Genomic DNA, 14,546 nt, shown 5'->3' with positions numbered 1-14,546 from the left:
GTGAGCCACCACACCCAGCCCATGTTTGGGTCTTTTTAAAAAAGTACTTGACAGGTAAAGAAAAGGTTGATGGGCATCTTGGGTGTGGCAACTGCATGTACCTGTGAATGAGGATGACAAATCTGTGGAACTCTGAGTAGCACAAGTATTTTTGTATAGCAAGATATGAAGCTGGAGAGATTATCAAAGTCTTTGTAGGTCATGCAGTACAGATAATGGGGACCCATCAGAGGTTTCAAAGCTGCGAAGCAGTAGGGTCAATTGTGAGGAAACAGAAGCCAATGAAGATATGATGAAGGCTTACTATAAGACAGTGGCAGAAGAGGTAGCTGAAAAAGTCACTGAGATGTAGACTCAACAGAACTTAGCGGCTGACTGGACTGGGAAAGAGAAAGTGGGAAGAATCAAGGCCGACTCGAGTTTCCAGATTGGATCAAGGATGAACAGTGATGCTGCAAATAATAAAAATAAGGAATATGGAGCATGGCCACGCTGTGTAGGACAAGGAGAAGATAACTTTGGTTGTAGACAAGTTGAGTTAAAGATATCTGATAGACTCCTACATGGAGATAACTAGAGGACAATGTGATCCAATCTAGAGCACAAATGAGGTTAAAAAGATGTAAAAATACTAACCAATCTGAAGACGATCAAGCTCTGGTGTGAAGAGTCCAGTGGGATAGATTTTTATCAAAAAGTAGATGTATTTATTGTTGGGAAGAACTGGTTCCTTGAACTCTGAGAGTAAGGAACCAGATACAGGTGTATATGGCTTTACTATTTCTGTACCTAGAAAAAAAAATCACAGCAAAATAATTAAATTCTAAAAATCCAAAAATCTCAATGAAAATGAAACATCCAAATTTTGACACTATCAGTATATATTTAAAACTATATACCTAATGGGCATATAATTCTAATTATTTTTCTATATGTATATAGTATATATACCCCAAGCCTATGTGTGCTGAAACAATTTTCACAAATCAATACTGTACCCATAATATAAACAATCTGTTTTTATGATGTATAGTCTAATTTAATAGAAATATATGGTAATAATTTTAGACAACCATCTATTCCATCAGCAAATAAACTTTGTAATGGGCTACAACAAAAACGGCATCAAAAGTTACCATGGAGATGTAAAAAAAAACTATTTACCTAATAATTTTAATTATACACCAAATTTTTAAAAATGTTACTGATGACCAATGGGATCATTTGGGGGAGAAAAAGGAAGAAATTTCACTTTTTACTTTATGTACTTTAAATTGTTTTAATATTTTAACATATTACATATTACTTTGGTAACTGAATAAAAAGAATGTTAATCCAGCTACTTCTAAGAATATATTATTTTCTTAAAGAGTAAAATAAATAAGAACTCATTTTATTTTAGGTAGCCAAATTCCAAAGAGAAGAATCATTGCATGTTTGAAAGACCAAAAATTTTACGCATGGCTCCTCAATGTATACAAAATACATATATAAATTAAAATGCATTGGCAATAACTGGAGAAGATACCAGCTCTTGAATTAGGTAACCAGGCATTAGTGATGAAAAAGAGAAAACCAGCCATTAGTGATGAAAAACAGAAAACCTTAACAGTGCCTCATCATAATATATCATATCTTCTGAGACCTAGGTGGTAACATTTTAGACGACTGCCAGAAACACTACAGCTGACAGGAGAATTTTACCATTTGTAGCTTCAAAAGGCCAAGAAAATGTTGGATGTCAATAAGAAGGGTATTCAAAACAAGTGAGGTAAATTTAGGATGAAAATGAAAGAAAAAAGAATTCATATTTATACATTTATAGAGCTTCTTATACTGGTAGCACATATAATAAAATCATTTCCAATTATTCACTTATTTTAAATTTTATAGATTCAACTTCATAAATGATACAACCCTAAGTAGCTGCTAAGAGACACCAGTATGAGCTTCTAGTAGTTGTCTTCATGGAGGACTATTTGTGCAGTCTCTCATCTCTTTCCTTTAGGGTTTTGTTAGTAATAAATTACAATGCTGGTGGAATCATCTGTCTAAACTACTGGCAATATCTCTGTTCCACATGATAATGTGGTACAGCTATAGTTCCAACATGTAGGACACGTTGCAGTCACAAACCTACATTCTGACTATCACTAAATCTAGCTGCCTGGAAACATTTATTAATAACTTAAATGGTTGTTTTCTAGAGAGAATAGTACTGATTTTGAACTGCTTATAAAAGAATAAATTGTGTCCCAAAGCCTCTATTCACCTTACCTGTAATAGGTAGCTTGAGGTAAACATGTTGCCCAATGGGCACTTGAAGATGAGTGCTTGGTGGCAGCATCAAACAGAAAAGCCTCGTATCATGAGTAACATCTTCCTTGGAAATTAACTGGCACTTTCTGTAGTACAAACCTAAAAAGTGATTCATTTTCTCTTATTGATACATAAAGTAATAAGAAGTAATACTAAACCACTAAGAGAAAGCATATACTCAGCTTCTGTTTTCTAGAAAGCTTCAATTTCACTAAAATGCCTATACATTTTAAAAATTAATCAATATTTTAAGGTTAATTTTTCCATTTTATTTCCTGAGATATGTGTTGACCAAGACCTGTAAATACTTCTATAACTTGAAAATTGAACTTAATGAGTGTTATTTCCTCATATCTGTTATTATAGCATGTTAAACCATTATGTTATAAAAAATAACCTAATTTTATTTGATAATGAAGAAACTTACATTCTAAAGTCTTTTTTTTTTTAAATTTTTTTTTAAAGAGATGGGGTTTCACTATGTTGCCCAGGCTGATGTCGAACTCCTGGACTTAAGCAATCCATCCATCTTGGCTTCCCAAAGTGTTGAGATTATAGGCATGAGCCACGGTACATTCTAAAATCTTTTCTTACACCATGGAAAAGTCCTGAAACTCAAGCCTTTAAGGCTTAAAAACAGTAGCACTATTAAGCAATTTTAGAATATCTCTTTCACAAAGGCAAGAAAGATAGACATTCTTGTGTCTCTATGTTTGTGTGTATGTATTTTATATACATGATTAGAGAACATTTTAACTGTCAAAAATGATTAAAACAAAAACATTTATGCTTAAAGGTGTAGGTTTTGGTATCTGAAAATTAATTCAAGTGAAAAGCTGAAGATGGTAGGAATAGGATTATGGTACTAACATACAAATAGATAAAAGGAATCAAATATTTTTATAAATACTAGAGAAATTTGAAATATCCCAAGCTCAGAAAATATTGTTTGTATACAGAGCAAATAATACCATTTGGATTAGAAGAATTTATTATAGAAGTTCTGAAAGAATTAAGATTTTCACTTGTAAATTATCTTTGAACATAAACAGCATATCAGAATAACATGAAGATATTAACTTTTTATTTCCTCTCTCATAAAATAGTATTTACAGAGATGTAAATGAATAAACCCAGATAATATATTTCTTACTCTATTCTCTTTTTTTTAAGCTAAAAATATTCAAGTAGGTGCAGAAATATTTTCTCCAGATCTTAGAAAGTGAAGGGCCAACAGCTAATAATCAATGCTTAGTAGAAAACTGAAATTCACCTATAATCCTAAGAAATCATTTTAGTCACAAATGAATCCAACTTCCCTTCTCCCTTTTGCTCCCAACAGATCAGTCACTCAATTTTCCACCTATCATGGTAGCAGTAAGTATATAAGCTTAGACTATATCGCTTTATGCAAAGACCTTGGAGTATCACTAGAGGTCACCTCACTCTAGTGCCAGGGCACAGGCTTGGACCAGATTACGGCTAAGAGCCCACCCTAAAGTTATCCCGGAAGGCCTAACAAGCACTGGACTAACCAAAGGGTCAAAGGACATAGGCCCATGCACAAGGAGAAATGAAGGTGCAAATGATCTCTTTATTTCTTTCTCCAGACCCTTTCTGGAACCTACAGTAAGAATACAACTAGAGACCCACATACTATATATGTATAAATATTTAACGTTATAAATCAGGCAAATAACTGTCAAAGTATGTTCTATGCTATATCTTGGAATATATACCTTTACAAGGTCCTAGAAGGCTAGGTTCAAATTCGGGATTCTTAAACTCCTCAGTGTATCAGTGAGATGGCAGAGGAATGAGACCTGCACTCTTACTGCCTGTCCCCCTTGTCTTCTCATCCTTGGCTCTGTCTGACAATGAGTAGGGTCTTAAATGGGTGTGGATACATTAACGCAAAGGCTCAAGCTCATGCACTAGCTTTTCACATAAACAGCCCTGGCCACTCCTTGGATAGAAGTAGATTTGGGGTCATTTGGGCAGGGAATCATGGTTCTAGATACATAGAGGGTGAAGTTGAAAGAAAGAGGATGAGCTCCAGGTGGATACTTCGTGGCCTTGCAATACTCCTCACCTTGTGGGAGGGGTGTGGCTGGAGACAGTCACGTGGGGCTCTCCAAGTGTGGAACCCAGGGCAGGTGCCCCTCTTGCGCAGGTCTAAGGACCACAGTGTTGTTTTCTTCTAATAAAATCTAGTGCATATCATCTTGATAACTTTACAGCTGTATGAAAATGCTCACCTTCTGGATTGACAATTTCTACTCTAGCATTTGCTAGAAAAGTTTGCTATAGTAACTATGCAACTCTCCAATGATATTTAAAACACAAGGAAATCCTGGGTTACAGTGATTTACTGACTTTCCTTGTTAGAGAGTTGACACAGCATTCTTGTTATTTAACACTACTGAGATAATTTCAATGTTCTACCCATAGAAGCCTGACTATAATTTCAAAAGAACAGCCTAACTATAGGTTCCAAGGATTTTAAGAAAGATTTAAGAAAGTTTTCATCTTTCAATTGCATCAAGGAGAAAGCACAGACAGATGGGAACTGCAGTATATAAGATAAGAAAAAAGAAGTATACCATCATTCTCAGCAAACTATCACAAGGACAAAAAACTAAACACCGCATGTTCTCACTCATAGGTGGGAACTGAACAATGAGAACACCTGGACACAGGAAGGGGAACATCACACACTAGGGCCTGTTGTGGGGTGAGGGGAGGGGGGAGGGATAGCATTAGGAGATATACCTAATGTAAATGACAAGTTAATGGGTGCAGCACACCAACATGGCACAAGTATACATATGTAACAAACCTGCACATTGTACACATGTACCCTAGAACTTAAAGTATAATAAAAAAAAATATATATATATATAAACAAAAAAGAAGTATAAAGCAGATGGCACTGACTACTTCAGCCTGCACAATGCCATTATCTAACTGTCCACTTTTTGGCTTTCTAAGCACAGGTAATTATGCTAAAAAATGAGAAACTGAAAATAAAGACAGTAAAACAAAAACATAAGACAGAAACATTACTGCCCCAAATACCTAACTTATTTGAATTAAATACATACAATTAATATTGAGATACTCAGGGTAAGGGTGAAATACTGAGGATAATAAGACTATTGGGGCATACTTTTTTCTTAATGTTAAAAAGAAACTGTATTTTCCCTTTTAAAAAATAGAATTTCACAAGGCCAAAACAGAAAACACAGGTAAAGTCTTCAATGGGAGATAGAAGAGAAAGAGAAGACCGCACTAGGAGTCCACACTGCCTTCAACTGGCTTCTCCTTCTTGCACTTTTGAAGCACTTAGTTACTCTTATTTTCCCTGCTGGAAACAGAAGCTTATAGAAGTTAAAAAGCTTGTCCAACATCTCAGGGCAGCTGGAAAAGATGTGGGATGGAGTAAGACGCTATTAGCGTTTCTTGTCCCAACTCAGTAGGCCTTGTTTTAAAAGTTTGAGAACATGATTAGTAATTATTAGTAGCCAATCACTATAGCCAAGTTGTGGATGCAATGGAAAAGCTCTCGAAGGAAATTAAAAGTCCTACTTCAGTGAGCATATGAATGATCTGATAAGAAAGCGAAATAGACTTATTGCTGATATGCAGAAAGTCTGAGTGGTCTGGATAGATGAAACCAGCCAGAATACTCTCTTAAGCCAAAAACCTGATCCAGAGCAAGGTCCTACCTCTTCTCAATTCTAGGAGGGCTGAGAGAGGTGAGGAAGCTACAGAAGAAAAGTTGGAAGCTAGAAGTTGGTTTAACAGGTTTAAGGAAAGAAGCCATCTTCATGACAGATATCTCCACCAGAGTTTTTGGGTGACTGTCAATGAATGATAACAATTTGAAAGGAATCTTTTTTTTTTTTTCCACATAGTAAGTCTCAACAGCGGGCTTCAAATATAGAAGTTTCACCATTCTAGATGCCATTAAGAACATTTGAGATTTATGGGAGGCAGTCAAAATAGCAACATTAATAGGAATTTGGAAGGTGATTCCAGTTCTCACAGATGGCTTTGAAGGGTTCAAGACTTCAGTGGAGGAAGTAACTGCAGATGTGGTGGAAATACAGCAAGAGAACTAGAATTAGAAGTGGAGCCTGAAGATTTGACTGAATTGCTGCAATCTCATGATAAAACTTGGAACAGATGAGCAGTTGTTTCTTAGGGATGAGCAAAAAATGTAGGTTCTTGAGATGGAATCTACTCCTGGCAAAGATGCTGTGAAATGTTGCTGAAATGACAACAGAGAATTTAGAATGATACATAAACTTAATTGATAAAACAGCAACAGAGTTTGAGAGGACTGACTCCAATTTTGAAAGCAGTTCTACTGTGAATAAAATGCTATCAGAAAAATCTTTTGTGAAAGAAAGGGTCAATCGATGTGGGCAAACTTCATTTTTTCTTAAGAAATTGCCACAGCTACCCCAAGCTTTAGCAACCACCACCCTAATCAGTCACCAATCATCAGCATCGAGGCAAGACTCTCCACCAGCAAAAAGATTATGATTCATTGAAGACTCAGATGATTGTTAGCATTTTTTAGTAATATATTGTTTTTTAAATTAAAATGTATAAGTTGTTTTTAAGACATAATGCTATTGCATACTTAACAGACTAAAGTATAATGTAAATATAACTTTTACATGCACTGGGAAACCAAAAAAATTGTGTGACTTGCTTTATTGTGATACTCTATTGTGGTGGTCTGGAACCCAACCCACAACATCTCCAACATGTGCCTGTAAGTGGCTGTTCACATATCAAAATTGTGAGACAATTTTTTTTAAAATCTTGTTTCCTAAGACTAATTGACTGGGTTATTTGTTGGCATATCTTTAAAATTACCTTTGTTTGGTGATCCAAGACTCCATATTAAAGACAGTATCAATTAAGATAAAATGCTAATGTTACCTTGGGTATAGAAATAGCAATTCAATTATCTATTGATTTCTGAACCCTAATAGAGAAGTTCCTCAGCCATATCTTTCTCTATAGCTTTCTCTCCCCCTGCTCTTTCTCCCACACATCCCCCAGAGCTACTCACTCATAATCTTCATTTCCGGGAAGAAAAAAATTAATTGGAAGCATCACACTTATAAATCATATTGGTTCAATTCATACAATTTAAAATATTGACCTATTACATTTGGATGGAAGGTAAAAAATGAAAGTTTCTCTTCTCTGATTGATGTTCTTTCTGATATATGAATCCTTCAGGTAAGTATATTCTAGATTTGACATGTGAAAACATTATATTAAAAGTTTTTCAACTTATACACTTGTTTTCAAACAAGTTCTTTTAGCTAAGAAACTAGTAAGATGGAGCCAGCATACTATTATCATAAAGTCAATAATTACAGCAATACATATTGAAAATCTAGGAACCACATAATTGGCTGTAAATCTTTAAGGCTACTCAAAGCAAGTTAATTATAATACTTTGCTGATGTAAGCATTCGGCTTTGCTAGTGAATAAAATAACCTAGTTTTTGTCATGAGTTAAGGAGGAGAAAAGAGAAAGATGAAATTATCTTTGCTAATGCAGTGAAATAAACAAAAATATCTCCTAAACTCCAAGTCATTTTCCAAAGTGGAAAACCTTCACTGAAAAACACATTATAGCTCCCATTTCAACCAAGAAAGCTAAACCTTTCTTTTTTTATGGTGTTTCAGGATTCAAGGAAAAATTTACAGCAGAAATAAAAGAATTCATGGAAAGCCTCAAGAACTTACAGAGAATATCTGAATGATGTCGTTCTAACTAGTATTTCCAAATGGAGGTCAGCCCAGGTTCTCAGTATCATTTATTTCTTGGACTTGGCTTTTACCTAGTTTGCTATGATTTTTCAGTCACTAGATAAGTCAGATAATTTCAGGTAAAGAGACTTCACTCTAAAAATACCTTTTCATTTCCATTGTCCCTTTTCTATTGTTTTCTGATCTGCTATATCACACTATCATTTCTCTATGTCCTCTCTCCTTACCTAATACCAAAAAATTCAGACTTCTTGCTCTGGTAAAATTAACCCATTTGAACTTTCCTATATATGCCACTTACATTTTTCTCTCTCTACACCCAGCAAAATGCTTGGCACAATATGCAACCAATAATGATCTGTAGCTCCACCTGGAAAGTCCCATATAGTTTTTGTTTTGTTTTTTTTTTCTGAAAGCCATGGACCTCACTTTGAAAATACTGCTTCAAATTCACTTCCTTGAGGCAGTCATTCAAGACCAAATTCATCTGTGTCTATTCACTTGGGGCTACCACAAAACATGTTTAGTTTGTACTGTATAACTTGTCCTTGTCGGCCTGTTTCCTTATAAAAGTATTCTTCAATTTCATGTTTGCTTATTTTCTATCTTCCACCTGGGAAACCAAATTTCCCATACTCTGTTTCATTCCAGTGCCTGAAACAGTCTCCTACACACAAGGTGTACTCAAAATAAGGCTGCCTCATACTTTTCTGAAAATTATCTACAAATATATTTTCGTAATTGTGAATTAAAAAGAAATACTTACTGGTCTGTGTCCCTGGTTCCTGACACAGAACTCCTAAAATCCTTGTAAAAAGACACTAAAAGAATCTTCTATTCTAATATTTGGTCTTTAACCCTGGTTCCTGACATTGAGCTCCTAAAACTTTCTGTAATCTCCTAAGTACTACAAGTGTCTTAAACAGAATTCCTAAATCCCTGAAATTTCCTGGGTGATAGGAGCATCTTTTGTTCTAAGGGGGAGAATCCTGGTGGGCTCCTGGATAGCCTCAAGATGGGACCTGTCTGCCTGGGAAACCAACCATGTGATTAAAGGATTGGAACCAGCAGGCCCCTTCCTAGACCTCTGAGGACAGGACAGGCTGAAAGTTGAGCTGCTCACTAATGGTCAATGACATAATCAATCACACCTACATAATAAAGCCCCCATAAAAACCCAAAACGACATGGTTTGAAGAGCTTGTGGAAAGCTGAACACATGAAAATGTTTGGAGGGTGATGCAATCACTGAGGTCATGGAAGCTCTGTGCCCCTTTTCACATATTTTCCCTATGTATTCCTTCCATCCAGCTATTTATCTGTATCCTTTGTAATATCCTTTATAGTAAAATGATAAACTTAAATGTTTCCCTGAGTTTTGTGAGCCATCCTAGCAAATTTTTGAACCCAAGAAGGAGGCTGTGATAACACTGATTTATAGGTAGCTGGTCAGAAGCATAGATCACAACCTGGAATTTGCAACTGGCATGTGAAGTAGGGGGTAGTCTTGTGGGACTAAGCCCTTAACCTGTGGGGTCTGCCCTAAACTCCAGGATGTATCAGACTTGAGTTAAATTGTAGGACAGACAGTTTGCTGTAGAATTGGTTGTTGGTGAGAAGAAATCTCACATTTTAGTGTTCTGAGTGGAGCGGTAAGACTAGGAAAAAGTTTGTTTTTTCCTATCTCATGCAATAAATTATATATGATAATTTTACATATTTAAAGAAGATAAACTGAATACATGCAGTTAGTTCCTTCTGAATCCCCTAAAATAACAACAAAGAGGGTTTTTGTATGTGTGTTTGATTTTTAAGGCATAAGCCCACACAGACAGGAAGAAAGGAAATCAGAGACAAAAGCAACAAAACTTTAGGAGCTGACAAGGCAGAGAGAAGACTGGTAAATGACTCAACAGACCCAAGACAGATGAATGCTAAGCCAGAAGTGTAGAAAGCCAAGAACCAACATGCTTAATACAAAATTCCTTTAAGGCCCAGAAACTGGCAGGACCAAGTACCTCTGGCATCAGAGTCAAAGTAGAATTAAAATTACTTTCTCAATACAAGTTCATTTAAGAAGCTTGGATAGGTCTTCCCATCCCCTTGAAGTCCTCCCCTACTTAGCACAGCCACATGACTGACACTTCCCCACATGAGCAAAATATAAGAAGTTTGCACTCTAGAGGGTAAACAAGGGGTCTTTGGATTGGGTCTATGCTATAGACTGAATTGTGTCCCCTCACCAAATACATATGTTGAAGTCATAACCCCCAACACCTCAGAATGTGACGACATTTGGAAATGGGGTCTTCATTTAAAAGGTAATTAAGTTGGCTCTAATTCATTGTGACTGGTATTTTTATAAAGAGGACATTAGGACACAGACACACAGAAGGAAGACCATCTAAAGAAACAGGAAAAAAGGAGGCCATCTACAAGCTAAGGGAAGAAGTCTCAGAAGAGACCAACTCTGCCAAAGACACTCAGTCTGTAGTAGTTTGTTACTGCAGTCCTAGCAAACTAATATAACATTCTAAGAAAAAAAAAAAAAAGAAAGAAAAAATTAAGTGACGCTTACAGATATACCAGAAGCTAGGCCCAGCCTTCTTCCCCACATGGCTTCTGAAATGCTGGGTACAAGGTAGGAGATTGTTCACTCTAGAGACTCTTGGCATTGGACTTTTCCCAAAGAAATGTTCCAGCCATATAGTGAATATAACCGTTGACAAGCCACACCCACATGCACAGTTTCCAATTAGCTTTACAGTCCCACCCTGAAATATGAGCAGATAGTAAAAGATTAGGAAACATTCAAAGAAAGCATTTAATATTAAAGACACCATAACAAACGAAAAACAACAAACCTGAGGGACACAGAAGTTATACAGTGAGAAGAAAACATTACCAGTCATTCTTTAAAAGATAAGCTAATAAGAATAGGATGCTAAAACAAAGGAAAAGAAATCAAAGGAGTTATAGAAGTTAAAAATATGAGTAGAAATGAGTAACTCAATAGAAGAGCTGGAAGACACAGCTGAAGACATCTTGCAGAAAGTAGAACAAAAGGACAAAACTGAAAATAAGAGAGAAAAGATAAGATAATTAGAAGAACAGTTAAGGAAGTTCAATATGTAGAAAGTAAAACAGACCATGGGGAGAAGAAAAACCAATAATAGTTTCCAAGAACTGAAGATCATTAAGTTTCCATATTGAAAAGATTAGCACAAAAAATGTATACCCAGCATGAAGGATGAAAAATCATCCATGTTCTGGCACATCATTGTGAAATTCCAAAACACTTAGAACAAGGAGCAAATACTACCAATTTCCAAAGAGAAAATACAGGATATGTTCATTTTGCAAAATATCATCAAGTAGAGCACTTCTAATATGCACCCTTTTCTATATATATGTTAAACTTAGATAAAAAGCTTTTTAAAAATGAAAAGAAATGAATGGTATCATCTTTTAGAAAAGATATGGTTTGGATCTGTGTCCCCATCCAAATCTTAGGTTGAATTGTAATCCCCAGTGTTGGAGGTAGGGCCTAGTTGGAGTTGACTGGAGCACGGGGGCGGATCCTTCATGAATGGTTTAGGACCATCCTCTTGGTGGTGTTCTCGTGACAGAGTTCACACAAGATCTGGTTGTTTAAAAGTGTGTAGCACCTCCCCCATCTCTCTCCTCCTCCTTCTCCAACCATGTAAGATGTGCCTGTTTTCCATTCACCTTCTGCTATGATTGTAAGTTTCCTGAGTCCTCCCCAGAAACCAAGCAAATGCCAGGACCATGCTTCCTATACAGCCTGTGGAACTGTGAGCCAATTAACCTTTTTTCTTTATAAATTATCCAGTCTCAGGCATTTCTTTATAGCCATGTGAGAAGAGACTAATACAAGAAGTAAACTGAGAAACCAGTTTAATTAAGAAGAAAAATAGTAAACATGTCTTCCTCATTAGGAAAAATATCAAGCAGACATACAAAGCATAAACTTAAACTTGTTTTTGTATCTTTCACAAAAGGGGACCTGAAAGAGAAAATGGTTGATCAACAGTCTAAGCACAAGTGGGCTTCTTCATTCAGGTATCATTACGTAATGACTTTGCTATGCCTAAACATTAGATAGTAGAGTCTGAAATTTAACTTCTATGGGAAAAAAAAGCAGGACAACACACATTGTCCCTTTCAAACTTCCTAGCAGTAGATACAAGGACCCTTCAGCTCATTTCAAAGCAGCCTTCCAAACTCTGGTACAACTGTACAACTAACAACAATTTCATGAATGTGAAATTAACGTAACAAAAGAACACAGCATACCTGTATCTTTCCTTGGAATAAGTGAATTATGATTCTTCAGGGGATGGCCAAGAAAGTCCCAAGAAGTATTCTCTTTTTTTTGTAGAACAATCTCTATTTTTCCCACACTCTCAACAACCCGCACTGAAAAGAAGATAAATTCCATTTGTGTTCATCGATACTAAATACAAGATTTTATTTTAAAACCAGTATTTCTCAAATAGTACAAGTGTCCTGATCTAATATGAATGGTACTGATTATTAGTGGGATAAATAAGATTTTGCTTACATATTCAATCACAATCATAATTGTTTATCCTTATATGCTTTATTTTATTAATAGATTCAGATTAAGTTCTTTCAAACTAATTTATTAAGGGCCAAACTACTATGTGTTGCTGGTTTTCATACAAGCTCAAATATAGCCATGGCAACTAATTGACATAAAGCTAACAAAAAAAAAAAAAAAAAGGTTGAGATGTACAAATTAGCATCAAATGCCCCCACAAAAGCAAATTTAATTCTTTTTTTTTTTTTTTTTGAGACGGAGTCTTGCTCTGTCACCCAGGCTGGAGGGCAGTGGCGTGATCTTGGCTCACTGCAAGCTCCGCCTCCCAGGTTCACGCCATTCTCCTGCCTCAGCCTCCTGAGTAGCTGGGACTACAGGCGCCCACCACCACGCCCGGCTAATTTTTTTTAATTTTATTTTTAGTAGAGATGGGGTTTCACTGTGTTAGCCAGGATGGTCTCGATCTCCTGACCTCGAGATCCGCCCATGTCAGCCTCTAATTTGTTTCGTTAACATTCCTTAGAATCTGAAGGATTCTGATGACTAAATTCAGTAGACTAATACTGAGCCTACTAAACACAAGAAGAGCCTCATGAGAATGAGTTCCTAGTCAATACAGTAAACTGATAAAGTGCATGTGAATCTTTGATAAAAATATTTTAGATTACCTTTTTATTTATTGAATAATTAAAATGTTTACAATATATGGGTAAAATAATAAAATATATGCTTTCATATGCTGATGTAAATTTTATGAATTGAACATGCTTTTAAAGATTTAAAGCATATTTAATTTTTCTTCAGAAACAATGTTCTGCTCTCCCCTATAGTGAACACAACACCCAGTAACAATTTAACTTTTAAAGATAGATGAGTCAAATGAATTCAATTCAATGAGCACTGATTTGAAGCTTAACCAAAATAAAACCATGGTCTTTGTCTTTAAAGAGCCTGATTTATACAATTTACAGAGCCTATAATGATATACGGAAAAGAGGAAACATTGGACCAGTGTAAGGTACCATGACAGTACTTGAAAACAAGAATATACCATTCTATGATGAGTCTTCTATTATTAAATAGCTGTGTAAAACCTACGCTGCATGTTTATATGCAGCAACATTCATAATTTAGTATGCTCTCTCAACATTAAACATTTAAATATATAGATGAAAGAAAAATTTGTCTAACATAGTATATTTCTATAAGCTGCATGTCAGGAGTAGGGCAGATACGAGGAATGAAGAATAAAAAGGAGACAGATTTTTTTTTTTTAACGAGAAAAAAAAGAAAGGTTAAAGAGAGAAAAAAAATAAGGGGGGCCAGTCGGGGCCACATGTGAAACCCCGTCTCTACAAAAATTAGCCAGGTGTGGTGGTGTGTGTACTGTGATCTCAACTACTCAGGAGGCTGAGACGGGAGGATCACTTCAGCCTGAGAGGCAGAGGTTGCAGTGAACCAAGATCACACTGCTGCAGTCCAACCTGGGTGACAGAGTGAGACCCCGTCTCACACACAAAAAAGGAATAAGGGGAAGAAAAAAATAGGAAAAAACCCAAAACCAGAGGGAGGGGTATATTTAAAAATTAATGTATTTGTTTGTATCTGTACAACAAACCCCCATGACACACATTTACCTATGTAACAAACGTGCACATCTTGCACATGTATCCCAGAACTTAAAAGTTTAAAAAAAAAAAAATCACATCTTTGTTTTGCAACGTGAAAATATAGACATGAAAAATAAAACAAATGCTAATTTTTCAATTTTTTCGTATCTCTCTCTCTGTAGGTATGTGTATATGTACGTACATACATAATTTTTGATTTTTGGTAGCTT

At 35.8% G+C, this 14,546-nt stretch overlaps 1 protein-coding gene across 9 annotated transcripts in view; it reads right to left on the bottom strand.

Annotated features, from left to right (window-relative positions):
• CYB5R4 (cytochrome b5 reductase 4) overlaps window positions 1-14,546 on the bottom strand; it is a 125,952-nt gene that overhangs the window by 42,995 nt on the left and 68,411 nt on the right. For all 9 annotated transcript variants that reach the window (XR_008548351.2, XR_008548350.2, XR_001718154.4 and 6 more), the window contains 3 exon segments: window positions 12,439-12,561; window positions 2,278-2,418; window positions 637-789 (listed from right to left, as the gene is read on the bottom strand). Coding sequence is in view for 4 of the 9 variants with exons in the window: in XM_016954678.3 (XP_016810167.1) it covers window positions 637-789; window positions 2,278-2,418; window positions 12,439-12,561 (417 nt within the window). In the remaining 5 variants the exon portion in view is untranslated.

This window comes from Pan troglodytes, chromosome 5, assembly GCF_028858775.2.
Source record: "Pan troglodytes isolate AG18354 chromosome 5, NHGRI_mPanTro3-v2.0_pri, whole genome shotgun sequence".
In the NCBI taxonomy this organism is placed as follows: Eukaryota; Metazoa; Chordata; class Mammalia; order Primates; family Hominidae; genus Pan; species Pan troglodytes.
Note: the sequence above shows the minus strand (reverse complement) of the source record. Positions and strands in the feature narration are given on the sequence as shown.